This window comes from Grammomys surdaster, unplaced genomic scaffold, assembly GCF_004785775.1.
Source record: "Grammomys surdaster isolate TR1022 unplaced genomic scaffold, NIH_TR_1.0 185, whole genome shotgun sequence".
NCBI lineage: Eukaryota > Metazoa > Chordata > Mammalia > Rodentia > Muridae > Grammomys > Grammomys surdaster.
In genome coordinates this window covers 9,863,014-9,879,592 of record NW_021604630.1, presented here as the reverse complement: position 1 = coordinate 9,879,592, position 16,579 = coordinate 9,863,014, and the positions used below count along the sequence as shown (strand labels likewise).

The window sequence follows — 16,579 nt, the reverse complement described above, 5'->3', positions numbered from 1 at the left end:
GTTTGTTTGCTCCAAGCCCAAAACACATGGTTATCCTGTGTCAGCCTGTAACTATCAGGCCATCTCTCCAGCCCAGAAAGTTAGCACTCATTGGGTAATGAGCCTCCAGAGTGAATCTAGAATCAGGATCTAGAAGCAAATCTCTTTTTAAGATGCGCATGTATGCTGGGTGCAGGCAGCATCCCCAGGAATGGCACCCTCCTCCCTTGAGGGCAGTCTGACTGGCCTGGAGCTTACCAGTTAGACTAGAATGCCTGCTCAGAGACCAGAGAGTTCTAGACAGAGCTTAGTCACAGGCACTGGGGAGCAGACTCAGATTCTTTTGCAGGGTCCATTTACCTCAGTCACCCTCCAGCCCTTAAAAGACATTTTCTTTCTAAAGGTTTATTTATTTGTATGGGAGTATGTTCACGTAGAAGGGTGTTTCCATGTCCCCTGTCACTGTTCTTTCTCTTTGAGGCAGGGGTGGTCTCGGTCCCCCCCCCCTTCTCTCTCCCCCACCCCCCCACCCCACCCCCTCCTGTCTCTGGTCTTTCAGAAGCACTCATAAAGCTGTCCCTCCCTTGTAGAAGCGACAGTTTCGTTTTGTTTCTGTTACCAGGTATTAGATTCAAAAACTCTTGGCATACATTCCTTGTATCTTAAGTTCGGAAAACAACTGAGAAATGAAAACACAGTTTCAGAACAAGGAAAGAAGACTGCAGCCTGTAGGTAGCAGGGTCGCAGTTCTCTAGGATGGGGAGCCTTAGGCAGGATATTTGCATATGCTAATATATCTTCCAGGGAGCAGGGCTGTCGGGACTAAGCTTTGGAGAGTTGTCAGGCTAGAAGGTAAATACTTTTAAATTCTATACCTCCGTGTTTTCAGTAATGCCAAACAGTGCTGGCAGAGGGAGGGGCCTTCTGGAGAGCGGAGGTGGAGCTGAGACACTCCATGCGACCTGATTGCATTATCCTTTAAGTTCCACCCATCCCCCCAGTCAGGAAGGGGTGGGAGCCCATGTTCTTGTGTGTGCTTGGGACCTTTTGACATTGAGGACACATTGATTTCAAATGCCATTCTCTTGATTTGGCCTCTGTTTGCACTCAGATATACGTCTCTGCATCCAGGAGGGTGGGAAGGAGGCGGATATCCTGGTAAGGGTGGGGTGAGGACACTTATTGTTGAGAGCTCAGACTTAGCTCAAAGTTGCTCATACATTCCTCTTCCAAATCCTGCGATTGTAGATGTGAGCCACCATCTTGCCTTCGCTCTGTGTGTGTGTGTGTGTGTGTGTGTGTGTGTGTGTGTGTGTGTGTGTGTGTGCGTGCACAAGCATATGTAGAGTGTGTGAGTTTGGGTGCTCTCATGGAGCTCTGAGGGCACCGTAAAGCAGCCGGTTCCCTCGGTCCTTGTTGATGTTGAAACAAGGTCTCTATCTTTTCTGCCGCTTCGCTGTGTTTCAGGCTAGTTGGATGTCAGGCTCTTGGGCAGCTCCCTGTCTCTGGGAATTATCACCGGGTTGCAGGTGCCTGCTATTGGATTTGGCTTTTTCTTGGGTCCTAAGAATTCCAATATGCGGCCGGGCGGTGGTGGCGCACGCCTTTAATCCCAGCACTTGGGAGGCAGAGGCAGGCGGATTTCTGAGTTCGAGGCCAGCCTGGTCTACAGAGTGAGTTCCAGGACAGCCCGGGCTCCACAGAGAAACCCTGTCTCGAAAAACCAAAAAGAAAAAAAAAAAAAAAAGAATTCCAATATGCACAGCAAGCCCTTTGATGAGCCTTCTTTCTGGCTCCTAGTTACAGTGTGGATTTAGATTCTTCTCTGTGAGGATCTGGGTAACTATTGCAACGTTTTCAATTATTTATCTATAATGTCTTTACTCTTACTCAAGTAGGCTCTCAATGACTGATTCATACTGCTCCCTTTTAGCCTTTGGGCTCCCTGCTTTCTAGTGGCGAGAAGTTCATGATTCTCACTATGAATACAAAATTCAGAAGCTAGGTACTGGTTTTTGTCGTGTCTGTAAAGGTAGTTACATCTCCTGGTTTGTGTAAGGTATGCTAGGGACCTTCTCCCACATGATTTGTTCAGACTTACACAACAACAGACTACGTGTCAGGGTTCATACGCTGCATGTATGCAAACAGAGTTTGCTTTCTGTTGTAATTAAACCCCACAACTAAAAGCAGCTTGGGGAGAAAGTGGCTTACTTGGTTTACTCAACCCCATCAGTCCAAAATGAGAGGAAATTGGGGCAGGAACCTGGAAGCAGACACTGAAGCAGACACCATAGACGGGTGCTGCTTACTGGCTTGCTTGCTCTTTGTGTCTTGCTTGGCCTGCTTTCCTAAACAGCTGGCCCACATGGAACTGTGCCTTCCACATTAATCATACCCACAGGCTAATCTGAATGAAAGAGGCATTTTCTTAATTGAGGTCTCTTCCCGGGCGATCCCAGCCTCTGTCAAGCTGAGCTGAGCAGATGTTCCCATGTTGTTCATGTGACATGAAACTGGTGCTCTGTGAAAACGTGGCTTCTCGTCAACAGCTTGATTGCAGCTGTCTGTTGGGCTAGCAGATGCTCAGAGCTGAGTTCAGTGCGCACAGGCCTGGGAATGGACTTGGCCAGAGAGTACTAGTTCTCACCACTGCATCTACAGGCCACAGGATGGAACGGGAAGGAAAATGTCTCTGTGCAGTGAACAGGAATAGAAAACTATAGTGTCTCTGGAGGGACAGTTTTCTTCCTGCATGAGCTACAGGGGTCCCTCGCCTCTCACAGAGGAAGCAGATGCTTTTAAACTGTGATGCATTGGATGTCTTCATGTGGACTGGCTGGGCCACGTAGGAACGCTGCTGTCAGGAGGACAGAAGACAGGGCAGCCTTGGGTACATGCTCAGCCAACGTCCTTTGTGGGCCTGTTGCTATGTTAGGCAGAACCTGGGGAGGTGATGAAAGTCCCTGATGGCCAGCTGCCTGCGCAGGCTGCAGTAGGAAGGTAAAGCAGGAACGTGTCTTTGCAGCCAGTGAAGTGCAGCGACCTGGATATGGAGACAAGAAAGTGCAGCAGCGAGCGGGCAGATCTTGATTGCTCCAGTTTCTTGCATGCCTAGAGTGACTAGGCTAGACACTGGGCTCTGCCTCCCTGTTCCAGGAATGGCCAGGAGCTGGTGCTCATACCTCTGATACATAACACAGAACGTAGAATGGGCACAGTCAACATTGACTGACTAGTATTCTTATTACTGCTACCAGCAGGAAATTGTTTTATTTTGTTACTGGGAGTTAACAGTTGACATGTTAACGAGACATAAAGGGGCTTTTCGAGTGAAATGGAGAAAGGGGTGCATTGTGGGGCAGAAGAGATGGATCCGTGACAAGTGTTTGCTATGCAAGCATGAGGACCTCTCAGGTTCCGGTCCCAGCACCTGCTCAGGAAGCACGTGGGCCTGTGACCCCAGCTTCGTGGGGAGTAGAGACAGGAGGATTGCTGCGAATTGGCGGCCACCATCTTTGCTCCATGAGTGATAGAACAGGACAGTACCCATCCCCCTCTGATCCTTGACTGTATGTACAACCTGTGTATGTGCATGAGCACACACACGTACAGACGTATGTACTGAAAGTAGGAAAAGGAATTGGCTGATACATGACAGTGAATGGATCTTTTCGATGGGTTAGACTTGGCGAGTTTAGTACATTGGGTTAGAAAGCAAAATGGTTTTATGGGTCATCAAAATTAGTAACTGAAGTGAGAAATGGCCAAAGTCTGTGGTAGCTGGAACTGGAGCTAGCCCTGACTTCTCCTTGTGCCCAGGATTTAATACAGTTAGCTCACTTTGCTGGACCCAGACATTTACTGTGGTAGTTTGTGTCTCTGCAACCCCGATGGAGATTCTCAGCCAGAGGCCGACAGCCGGGCGGGCATGCACACCCCTCCTCACGGCATCAACATTCTAAGGTCAGTTTCTGGTGTACATTGGATAGGATGACAACTGATAAACTCACAAGGTTGCATGGGAAATTAAGATAATTTTTACAGTAAAAAAGAAAGTTAATAGTTTTTTTCTAAAGTTTCCAGAAAATACCTGGAGAATAAATATGGCCATTCTTAGATCCTCTAGGCTTGGGCCTTAAGCATGTGGCCCCTTGCTGATTCACGTGCTTCCCTGAATATATCTCTGTAGAAGAGAGTGTCTCTTCTATAAGGTGGCTCCCACACGAGCACTGCTGATTGTGCTGGAACTTCTCATTCTCAGCTTGGAGAACTTTGAACCAGTCTCTGGAACGAGAGGTTTCCTTCCCCCACAATGTCCTCCTAAGTCAGTCCTTAAAAGACGGGTCACTAGCAGGATGACTTTGGGGATACTTAAGCTACTTGCTGAAGTATGCAGGCAAGGTGAGGGGGTTCCTCCTGCTAATAGAAGGGTTTATTTCTTGTTTGTTTTTTATTTCTCCCCAATTAAAAATGTTTCTCTCAGCTGGTCAGTGCCTTTAATTCCAGCACTAGGGAGGGAGGGCAGAGAAAACCTGTTTTTTTTGGGGGGGGGGAGAGTGGACAGCAACAGAAATGTTTAGGCCTTCCATGTCATGGCTGCTGATTTTCCTGGTTAAAATTTCATCTCAAAAAGCTTTCTGAAGCCAGGCCATTTGGTGTACACCTTTGATCCCAGCACTCAGGAGGTAGTGGCAGGAGGATCTCTTGAGTTCCAGGACAGCCTGGTCTACAGAGTGAGTTCCAGGACAGCCAGAACTGCACAGAGAAACCGTCTCAAAAAACAAAAATAGATAATTTTTTTTAAGTTAAAAAAGCTTTCCGCTTTCTAATTCTCTGTCCTTTAGTTTATTATACTAAATTGGGTGTTCTAAAGGCTAGAGCTGAAGACCACCCCTATGCTGCCCTTGGGGTCTCCCACCCCCATCTACAATAGTGCGTTTCCTGTGCAGAGCTGGGGGAAGCTTGGGTAGGGGTGGATAGTGTAGGGCCAGAACTCTGAGTGAGACCGAGACCGAGACCTGGGTTCCTGTAAATTAACTCGGAGGGTTTAGACCTTGGTGTTTCTGGTGTTTCTTTCCTATCAGAGAAGTGACCTATGATTTATTCCTGCTCTGTGGAGGCAGGATGGGATCTATATCTTCAGTTATTAACTACAGGTGGTTGGCTCTTACACACGTTAGAGTAAGAGCTTACCCCAGAGGTATGATTTGCCTGGGGTAGGGTCTGAATAGTGTCTGAGCCTAGACCACAGGGAAAACAAATCCAGGGAGTTTTAGACCATCCCGGGAGTGGAGGGGGCAGCACAGGGTCTTTGGAAGAGGGTTATGATCAGACCAGATTATGTATTTTGGGGTGGCAAGCAAGAGAATTTCAAGAGACCCTCCTCTCTAATGCGAGACTACATGGTAAGGTTGAGCCAAGACCCATGGCGACAATGTAGTGTGCCCGCTGTCTGGGCAGCCGGTCTAAGGGGCATCCTTCCTAGAGTCTGCATGGAGGCAGGCAGGTGCTTCGGGCATGTGTTTGTTCTCAGTGTGTCATGTAATTGAGCATACTGTTGTGCAGCGTTACCAAACAGAACCTTTTAGGAGGCAAGATAAATACCAATGGGAAGTTCTTTGACCCTGGTTCCCTTCAAGGTTCCCCTTGAAGCAGAGCTTGGCCTCTGCCTCTTTCCACACTTAGGTGATATCCTCGGGGCTCTTGCAATAACCTCCCTCGGCGCTTCCCTTCCGTAGAGAGGTTAGAGTGGGAGCCTGTGGTCTTTGTTCCTCAGAATATAACTGGAGCTTTTTAGATCACATATTCTTAGGTCTGGGGTTTGTTTGTATCTTTAAGGCCATTTACAAGTCACCCAGAGTTGCAGAAGGAGAAGGGGCAGGGGGCTGTAGGGTGGGATACAGTGTTGTGGGAAAGGATCTGCCCATTGCCTTGGGAGGTTCGGATGAGCCCTCATCTGCCTACTGTGGATACCCAAGAGGAGTTGGACTCCCTCTGGGTTGTTTCATCCCCTGGACCTTGGGCAGAAGGAGCGATGGTTAGGGAAGGTGGTGTTGCTCTACTCAGAACACTGCCCACAGCTGGGCGGTGGTGGCGCAAGCCTTTAATCCCAGCACTTGGGAGGCAGAGGGCGGAGGATTTCTGAGTTCGAGGCTAGCCTGGTCTACAGAGTGAGTTCCAGGACAGCCAAGGCTACACAGAGAAACCCTGTCTCGGAAAAGGAAGAAAAAAAAAAAAAGAACCCTGCCCACTCTTTCATTTAAGTGCTGTCTCCAGGGCAGGTCTCCCTCTGAAACCTAGTCATTTTCTCAAGACCGTATTAACAAGTAGAAAGCCAGCTTCTTAGAAGGGGGTATTTTTGGAGTTTGAGCCTGTGAGAGAGGGCTGCTTCTAGGTGTAGGTTGTAACCCAAGTAGCAGCAGTCTCTGGACAGTCAAGGAACCGTAAATCTCTAGGAAGCAGGGAGAGAGAATACTTAGATGTGCCAAGAGGCTTATTAACCACATTGTGCTGTGGCCAGTTCATCTCTTGAATTTAGGGGATGTCTAGTACATCCCATTCTCCTGAGCTGCATCCTAACAACTATTCTCAGGTGAGTTGTTCCCCGGGTACCACATACATGTGATAGAAGCCACATGTCAGGATGAAAGTGTAGAAAGGCTTGGAAGTCTAATTCCACCACGTCCTCGTGGTCCTCCTGCCCCCCATTTAGTTTGTTGTATTGTGAGTCTAAGGTAAGCTAACCATCTAGAGAAACCGTCTCACGGTTTAGCAACCGCTTTATGGTTGCGCCAGAAAAATAACCAGCAAATAATTTCACCCCTTATAATGACTCTTAAGTGGGATGAAGTGGGATTTCTCTTTCAGAGTGTTTGTAGAGCTACTAAAATTCTCACATTTACAAAATAGCTGCTGAAAATATTCCTGGGTGTTCTAAGGAGGGAGCAGCGTGCTGGCAGACATGATCCGGGACTTTTTTTTCTTTTCTGCATCATCAGGCTGGGCTGCAGGCGGAACTTCCATTTTGCAGACTGTCAGGACACACTCTCTGCTTGGCTCAGCCACCTCCTGTTAACAGTGTGATTTGGGGACCACAGACTAGCTGCAGTCAAGTGCTCCCCTCTGCTGGCTTCTACCAGTTGATACCAGTTTTGACAGTCAGCTCTAAGGTTTCCTGCTGTCATCTCAGGCCCAATAAACATGAGCCAGCTAGCTAAGAGTGCACCAGGGCATGAGACTCTCTTGACTTTTATAAAAGACGCAGAATGTCTTAAAATAGTCTGGAAGCTAAAATAACAATAATGGCAATAATAGCTCACCATTTCTGAGCGCGATTGGTTGTTTAAAATCCAAGGCCTTGGTCCCAGCAGCGGTTGGTTCCCACTAGCCAGGCCCCCACAGGAGCAGCTCTGATGGAAAGCATATGTCCCTTCAGGGCAGGAAATGGAGGGTCTGCAGGGCTTTCTCTCCACCCTCTCAGGGATTGATTCCCTGAGCCTTCGCTGGGCCACACACCCCAGGACTTGGTGATTCTTAAAGTAATTAGTGGTGCTATTATTTCCCTGGCTAAATGGTAACAATTAGTTTCACACTTAGCAATTAGCATGGGTCTCTGCCACCTGGATTCTCAGTCTGTTTTCACCGTCTTCCTGCGGGGAGGGTCTGGGGACGGAGGGAAGGAGTCAGCCCTGGTACATCCCAGTGTCGGGATCCTATGTGTCTGGAGAGCAGCTTTACCTCTGAATTGGGGTTATCCATTCCCCGTGTATCACAGGAGGAGTTCTGCCCGGCAGAATCCTGCTTCCTCCTGTGCCTGTCTCATGTTCACTTGCGGGCCTTCCCTCCGATTCCCGGTTGCCCCATAGATCTATACCCACGACACACTCAGCGTTTGCTGTTCTCGGCACCCTTCCCTAATTAATAGTGAAGGTCCTGGCAAAACTCAGCGTTTCTGGGGCAGGGGAGGATGGATGGATGGAGGGCGCCTGGATTCTTGGAAATGGCAAGAAGGGAAGTGACTCTGGTCACACGTCCCCTGCATTTCTGCCATCCAGTATGGCAGTTACTAATGGCTTCTTACAGTCCCCCTTTCCTGCCTCCCTCGGCTGTCTTGGGACGCATCCTCAGTAGGCTTGGTTTCAGATGCTGACAGGTGAGAAAAGCGAATACTGAGATTGTCGCCTCAGAGTCCAGCGAGCAGTCGTAGTTGTGCTTGTGCCGAGCTCACTAGCGTGCTTGTCTCCGCTTTTAGCAGCTTGCGTCCTGGTGCATTGGGCAGCCGGGCAGTGGACCTTCCGTCTGGCAACTGCAGGCTGACGTGGGCAGAGCCGGAGCCACACAAGGAGGCTTTAGACCAGATAGTCAGAATAAACAGCCGCTAATCCTTCATACTCCATCTTTCGGGGAGATTCACCTGGAATGTTCAGGATACTTCCCTTCTTTGAGTTTGTAATGTTCTAAGTGTTCTGTGGTCCCAGTGCTTGGCCCTGTACTTTGAAGACAAAATGGAAAGTGCTTTATTTGTCCATAACAATACTGATAGCCACACACACAGCCTTGGAGTTCTGGCCTGCTGGGGTTCTGCCAGTAACCATTGTTCCCTGAAAGGCACACAGAAGGTTCTCATGGGATGTCTCCTGCAGACATACTCTCTCCTCCTCCTATCCCTCAGGGGACCACACTCTGTTTCAGCAGGAAGTTCCCGCTGTCCTCGGGTCCCCAGCTACAGCTGGAGAGACATCACAGCAGAGCCCAGGCCCACGACCTCGCTGGGCAGGCAGCAGATGCTAGACTTACTTGTTCCGTACTTAAAGTCCTTTGCTTAGAGTTTGGGGGTGGAGGGGTCAAAGCAGCAGGCTGTTAGGAGGAGGAGAGTAATTTGACCTCTGACCTCTGACATTGATCGGGCTCAGGGTTGCTGGGTGTTTGTTTTCTGATTTGATCGAAGCCTTGTGGTAACCACTAACTCTCCCTTATTCTTCTCTTGCAGATGAGCTCACAGTACCTGCACTTTACCCCAGTAGCCCTGAAGTGTGGGCCCCGTACCCTCTGTACCCAGCGGAGTTAGCGCCTGCTCTTCCTCCTCCTGCCGCTTTCACCTATCCCGCTTCACTGCATGCCCAGGTAATTTATGCCCATCGGCCACCTCTCCACTCACTCCACCACCAGCCCTTTCAGACCCGGTTCCCCAGAGCACACCATGTGACTAACACCTACCCAGCTAACAGATCCACCTCCAGGAAGTGAATGATTCCCTATATGACAAGCTGACACCCCTCCAGGACCTCCAAGGACCCGTCTGACAGCCATGATCCCACCCACTGCCTGATGTCTGCCCCAAAGGACACCTCTCTCTTCCCTAATGATCTCACCCTCATGTCACACGCGAAGACCGAGCAGGCTTCCCTCCTTGGCTCCCAGCTAGCAAAAGGGCACCACAGGGGCATGAGTGTGTGTGTGTGTGTGTGTGTGTGCGTGTGTGTGTCTATGTGTCTGTGTGTTTGCATGCACGCACATGCATCCAGGATGGAAGGGAGGTGTGGACTTGAGGCACAGGTTTTCATGTGTGCTTGTCATGTATGAATTAAGAGGCTTGTTCTCTCATCCACAGGGAGCTGAGGGACCAAAGGGAAGCTTCCAGGAGGAAGCCTGAACCATATTTTAGGAAAGGCACAAGCTTGTTTATTGCCGTGTGTAGGAAAGGTACATGGCACAGGTAGTCATCTGCTACGTGCTTTTCTTGCTTAGTTAAGAACAGTCTGAGGCACACAAATGCTTCCTCTCCCCTGGAGGCCATGGTTCCCCGAGATCTGTCTCCTGTGAGGATAGTAATCTGAGCTAAGCTTCATCCTTGGAAGTAACCCCTCATTTCATTGGCCTGTGGAAAGCGCTGGTCGTTAACAGTTAACAAGTGAAACACAATTCCATATTCCTCACTAATATATGCCACTCCACCTGGCCTTTTAAAACATGCCAGGCTGTGGGATGGAGAGATGGCTTATGAGGCAAAGGTGCCTGCTGCCAAGCCTGACGACTTCTGGTTGTCCTTGACCTTCCACACGTGCCTGTGAGGTGTGTACATACATACGGGCATGCTAAACAAATACAGTAAGTCTTTTTCAATTGTCAGGCCAGTCAGGTGGGGTGTGTGTTTATTTTGCCTGTATTTGTTTCCAGTGCCTGATGAAACATGTTTCACAGAACAATCCTGATTAAGGCTTCTATAAGCAGCCCCAGTGAGTGTCCCCAAGCCACCACGTCAGGAGCACTTAGGGCCAGGCACCCTTTGACTCTTAATCTGACACATCAGTGCTTTTCTTGCCTGCCTTGGCAACTAGCCTTCTGAGCTGCTCTCCCAGGGCCTCTCGGCTGCAGGCAGACAGGAAGCCCTCAGCGCCTGAGCCACAGGCCAAAATATCCTCCACTGGGGAGGGTACAAAGCAGTGTAGGGAATGAGGAAAAACGTGCCGAAGGTGGCAGCAAGTGGCTGGCAGTGGTCCAGGAAACTGAAGTCAAGGACCAGGCGTGCCCTTTGCTTTTCTGTGCTGTGCCCAGTAACCCTGCCTCAGTGTTCACTAACATAGCTGACAGAAAGCAAGCAGGCAGGTGACAAGCTAAGTCATGGCTGTTTATCAGTAAGTCCTTTATATTTTTGGTCTTTGTTGGTTGACAACAAAGAGCACCTAAAAGCCCCTTTTGTGTGTGTGCGCCCCATACCGCATGTGCCCGTGCTGTGCCCCTCTCAAACTAGAGTAAGTAGGTCATTAGGGACACATGCCATATGACGATGCAAGGTTGCACGTAGTCGACAGAATCTGTGGCTTTGGGCAGTCAGCAACCGAGCCATTCACCACTGTCCTGGAGTCAGGACCTGGCAGTGTCCAGAAAGACTGGGGACCGCTGGCTCTGGTCAGGATGGAATCAGGGGTGATCTGGGGGGTGAAGGTTCTAACAAGGAAGCCCACGCCACTGAGAAAGGATTGGACAGTACAAGATTAGATGGCTGTTGGCCATGCACCTTACTGGCTTGCATCACCTAGATGGCCCCCTTCTCCTGAGACATTGTTCCCAGCCGGGAATCCTCTTGACTCAGCCATCAGCCCTAGATCGGGCGGAACTCTGACCTGCTGGTGGTGAGGTCTGTGTCTTGAAATCCGACTTCTCCCCTGGAGTCCCTTAAGAGAACATTCTTGTTGAATGTATTGGTCCGTGTTGGGACTCGGAGTGAACCAACTGGTAGAGGCTTTATAGACAGCTGGTCTAGCCCGTTGTATAATGAGGAAACGGATCTGAGAAGATGGAAAGTTGCCCCCAAATCACAGTGCTTCCAGAGTGACTAGAGTAAATGTCACCTGTTCTCCTTGCTGACTAACACAGCAAAGCGCTGGCTCGCCAGAGACTTAATGGAATTTCGGAGAGGCCTCACTCCAATGACTCCTTGGAACTTTTCCCTCTAAGTAGATGAGAAATCTGTCAGAAGAGACTTGGAGGCAAAGATGGCTTCCGAGATGCTAACTGGAGGGAGCAGAGTGGGCGGCCCCTTAGTAGATGATTGGTGTTTTGTTCTGGAAACTTAATGTTTTGGAGAGTCTTCTAATTTTACTTTTTTTATTTTTAATTTTTTTGGCAATGTTGTGCTCTATTTTGAGACATGGATTTTTTTTTTTTCTTCTAGTGTTTCTCTCCAGAGGCAAAGCCCAACACACCTGTCTTTTGTCCACTTCTTCAGCAAATTAGATTTGTCTCTGGGAATGTGTTTGTCACATATCAACCTACTGCAGACCAGCAGAGGGAGCTCCCATGTTGAATTTATTAGCAAACCCTCCCCCCTTTTGCAAAAACTATTTCTTGATGATATTTGAGAGATTTCAATAAAAATTTTAAATCGGAGCAAAAAAAATGGTCTCGAGTAGACTACAGCGTTTTTTTGTTTTTTTGTTTTTTTTTTTCTGTTTTCACTATGCTACAGTTTTGGAGCAGAGGTGTTTAATCTCTGGCTGAGGTTTGTGAGGACCAGGCCCATAGCAACTAAGTTCTATGTCCCATGGGAGCAGACTCCGAAAGAGTACTCCAGAAGACTGTGCCCAGTGCCTGGGCCTCATCGACACTGCTGCCTGCTTCTGGAGCTCCAGAGCCACCTGAGCTTCACACTGGAAGATGCTTTTACCAACAAGTCATCCGCTACCAGATGCGCTTGCATCAGAACGAGGCTGATGTATCTCGATAGTGGACGGGTCCTCCCTGCCTTCCTGCTCAGCTCCTAAGGAAGGGAGGAGCCATGAAACGGGACCTGCGGGACATTGAGAATGAGTTGGATCCCATTTCTGGTTGAGTTCTAGTCACAAGCCATCCTCAGCTCAGATTTAAAGGTCCTTCTGTGCTATCAAACTCCAGCAGTTTTGATCCAATGGTGGGGAACACCTGTCATCCGTGTGCTTAGGCGGCAGAGGCAGAAGAATCCAGAGCACCTAGGCAGCCTGGGCTTTAGTAAGACTTTGACAACTCCTACCTCCCTTAAGTTGGATAAAGTAACAGGACAGCAAAGTGCGTGTACTGCCGTAGCATTTTTACAGAGGGAAGCGTGACTCTGTAGCTACTGAGATTTCTACCATTAGCGTATTTAAGTGATCCTGCGCTCTACCCTCACAGCCGTTGATGAGTGCTGTTTATAAAATACATTGAGTCATTGGGTAACAGATACTGTTTCATCTACCGTTTCTGGAAGGTGAAGACAACATATAGACCTTCCATCACCACCTCTTGGCAGTCTGCCTTTTGAATCTGCTGGTCTCACCTCATGGCAGAAATGGAGCCCCACCCCCACCCCCCACTAGAGGCAGCCCCAGAGTTGAGCCTGAAAGATTCTCAGGGGAGCGGGTCTGAGAGAAAGTCCCTAGTCTGCTGTTTCAGGGAACCCCTTGAGCGTGTGTTACTGTGCCTTCCCACTCACTGTAGCTGCTGGTTGCTGAAGGGAAGCCTCCCCTGAGGGACAGACACTTTGTAAATTATAGCAGACTTCTTGGGGTGTGCATCTTGAAACGTCCGTGAGACACCATGGAAACATTTTAGAGGTTTAACTCCAAACAAATTGAGAACTAGTCCACAGGAAATTGCCACAGGCAAACACAATAAAGAACTTAGACAGACAGACAGACAGACCTAGAGGCTGTCTGGGTTATCTGCAGGTCTGTACCCATTGTCACAGAGCTGAGTGTTTATTCAGTGGAGTGTAACTCTCTTCTTTTCCATTGTTGCCGTGTGTGGTGTGCACATACGTGGGTACACATGGGTGTGGAAAACTGGGACTAATGAGGGCAATCATGTTCAGTCTAGACTCAGTACAGGAAGGACCAGACTCAAGCCCAGAGCTCACTGACACGGTGGGTCTCTCTAGCCAACTTGCTCTGGAGAATGCCCCACCGCCATCTTTCAAGGCAGAATTAAAGAACACTCTAACCACTGAGCCATCTCCCCAGCCCCATAATAAAACTCACAATAATTGGATTACAGGGGTTTTTGGTGGTGGTTTTAATTATTTATCATCTTGATGTCAGTAACCACTGCCCTCTGAAGAACAGAGAACACAGACTTGAGGCTTGGGCACACAAGGTGTAGCCTCCGAGCACAAGGGTTTAGGGACAGGGACAAGGACCTTGGCAGATCATCTGGTACCTGGCAGCTATCATCATGGTTTTGGGCCTCATTGACGAAGGTTTCGTGCTGTGTTGCTCATCTTTGGCTCAGCAAGTAGTAGCAAGTTCTGTTGTGGTGACCAAGCCTGTCAAGACAGTAAACTAGGCCTTTCTGTCCCCTAGCAGGAGTTTAATACTTTAGTAATATCCTTTCTCAGAAGTCAGGGAGGGACATGGAAATGTGGGGTGCATACTGCTATGAACCACAGCTCCTGTCAGAGCCCTGCCTTGTCGTTGAACACTTGCTGTCCCTCCAGGACTGCCCTAGAGGGCTGAGGAGAGCCTTGGCCATGCTGAACGGTGGCTGGAGCACTTTGAACATCTCCCTGACCCTGCAGCTCTGGGAGGTCATATTGCAGAAAGCACCCGCACATACTGTGACTCCACAAAATGCCAGTCTTCAGTGCCTGGCAGGCTTTCTGGAATGGGAAGCCTGGCCGTCTGTGGAGGCTGGGGCTGTAGGAGTAGAGGCACTGCTCACCTCTGCTTTTCAGGTTGCAAGCCCATTTCTTCCCAAGGCCCTCCTTTAGGCTGTGGTAGTGCAGGGCCATGTACAGGTTCCAGCGCTGTCTGGCCAGACCTGGCCTGTTTGCCACGTGTCAGCCACGCAACCTCAACTTTAAACATCAGAGCGTCAGGAACATGGAGTTATGAAGCTTAGTTATAAGGCATTAGTAATGTCTGGTACATCGGGGTGACTTGCTGTTTGGGTTTTTATGTTGTTCTCCCCCACCCTTTGGTTTGGTTTTTTTGTTTGTTTTTTTTTTTTTTTTTTTACAGTACTGGATAGAACCTCCTAGACAAGCATTTCACTCCCCCCACACCCCCCAGTTGTGTTTTACAAACCTTACCCTCTTGTCCCCACCCCCCAAGGTTAGCCCTTCAGGGTGCCTTTTTAAGGAATGTTTAGATGGAAAGGGACTCGGCCCAAGCTTCCCACAAGACATCGGTAGTAAAAACCTCTCCTGGCTTGGTAAAGGACAAAAGATGCCTGCAGACACCAAAACCAGAGACCAGAAGAGTGACAACCAGGGAGCCATGCGTTATCAGGTGACAGGTGTCTTTGCTGCCATGTAACAACACCATCCTGCAATGTGGTCCTCAACTGCTTGTGCTGCCTCTTACATGATTACACACACACACGCGCACACACACGGACCAGGACACACCCACCTGTAGAAAGCCTGTCCTGGCAGGAGGTACCAGGCCACTAGGAAATCCCAGAGAACACCATGGTGCTTATGGTTCCATGCAGAGCCAGTGCCCTTTCCTGGCCTTCTGTCAGCTAAGCTGCAGAAGAGAGAGCCCCGTGGGCTCTGGGGTGTCCTCCCACATGTTCCTTCTGCCTCCTGGCTCCAGCCATGTGTGGCACCCTAGAAGGTTAGCCGTTAGAGCTACGATCTGAGCCCAGGGACTCTGCTCCCGGCTAAGGAAGCCCTCTATCCTTGTGACCTTGTCAGTGTCTCTGAACTGAGATCATGCCTGTGAGCCCAGCCTTTAGTTCTTAGAGGTAGGAAGGTCACTACTTCAAGATCACAAGTTTCCCAAAAAGGAAATTAACAGTAACTTTATTGTTTGGCTTTTGGTCTCACTCTGTGGTCAAGGCCATCCTCCAATTTATGATCCTTCTATTGTAGAGGCCTCCCGAATGTGGAGATTGCAGCTGTGCCGGCACCACTCGAAGCTCACGAACAGGAATTTTTGTTTTAAATACTATTTTTGTGTGTCTGTGATTGTGTGTTTGGACATCTGTACTGTGCTGCACACTCAGAGGTCAGAAGGCAGCTTTGTGGAGTCAGTTCCTTCTCAGCACCTTTGTGTGAGCTCCAGGGTTTGAACTTGGGGTTTCTGACTTGGACAACAAATGCTCTGTTTGCTGAACCATTTAGCTAGCCCCATGAATGGGATTCATTTGTTAGTGACGGTTGCTACCCGATCTGTTAGATTTGATATCTTAGGCACGTTTCTTTTATCCTCCTGGCCCTCCATTTCTTTCTGTATCGAGAGAAGAGCGGACATCTGTCACGTCACATTCATTTGAGAGGAAGAGTACCAGTATGTGTGGCATTCGGGACTTACTAAAGAGCCTTTCCACTCCTTGCCTTTGTCAGAAGGTAGCCTGGTGTTCCTAGAGGCTCCCAGGTACTGCGGTGAGCGGGAGGGATGGGTAGAACAGGAGCATGAGAGAGCATTTGGTAAGCGCAGCCTCTGTGCTGGGCTTGGTTGTGGGGACCAGAGAAAGAGCAGAAGGAGTAGGCACACCCCCCTGGAGCATGCGGTGTGGACAGAGAGGCACCACACGGTCCACTGTAGGTTCTAGTTGCTTCTTTAGGCACAGGCTCCCAGGTACTCAGTTTGTGACTTGGGGTTCCACCATGGATTGTTTCCCTCAGCACGGGCCCCCAGGCACATCCAGTTAAGTGACTTGGGAGTTTTGGAAACCAACCCAGAGCCGCGTGGAAACTTTGCAATTATCCAACACCAGCTTCCGAAAAGGAGAAAGTGAACTTTTCTCTTTGAAGCAAACAAGTTTTGACGGGAGCAAAAGGAAAATTGAGTCCAAATGGCATCATGTTTTATTCAGAGCTTGCCCTGCCAGTGTGGAAGGCCAGGACCCAGTGACAGGATGGGAAACTGGGACACCCCAACTTGAAACTTCATATATTGTGCAGGAGTTCTGCCTGCCTCACTGAGCTTGGCGCCCAGGGACCTCTAATGGACCTTGCTAGCAAACATAGTTAAAAATTAACAAGCTGACAAGATTAAATACGGATGGTAAGCTGCCACTGTGGACCAAATCTGACGCAGGGTGTTATACGCTCGGGTGCCCTCAACCAGAGTGGCGTCTCAGTGAACTTGGAGGCATTTGTTGCAGCACATTTCACACGCCTGTCTGGAAACAGGAG

General features: G+C 49.2%; 1 protein-coding gene across 3 annotated transcripts in view; it reads left to right on the top strand.

Moving 5' to 3' along the window:
- Rbpms (RNA binding protein, mRNA processing factor) overlaps positions 1–16,579 on the top strand; it is a 159,052-nt gene that overhangs the window by 124,889 nt on the left and 17,584 nt on the right. For 2 of the 3 annotated variants that reach the window (XR_003711479.1, XM_028768157.1), the window contains exon 6: positions 8,972–9,105. Coding sequence is in view for 2 of the 3 variants with exons in the window: in XM_028768157.1 (XP_028623990.1) it covers positions 8,972–9,105 (134 nt within the window). In the remaining variant the exon portion in view is untranslated. Of the gene's footprint in view, positions 1–8,971; positions 9,106–11,656; positions 11,892–16,579 lie in introns of those variants that run through there. The other variant, XM_028768156.1, reaches the window with a different exon arrangement.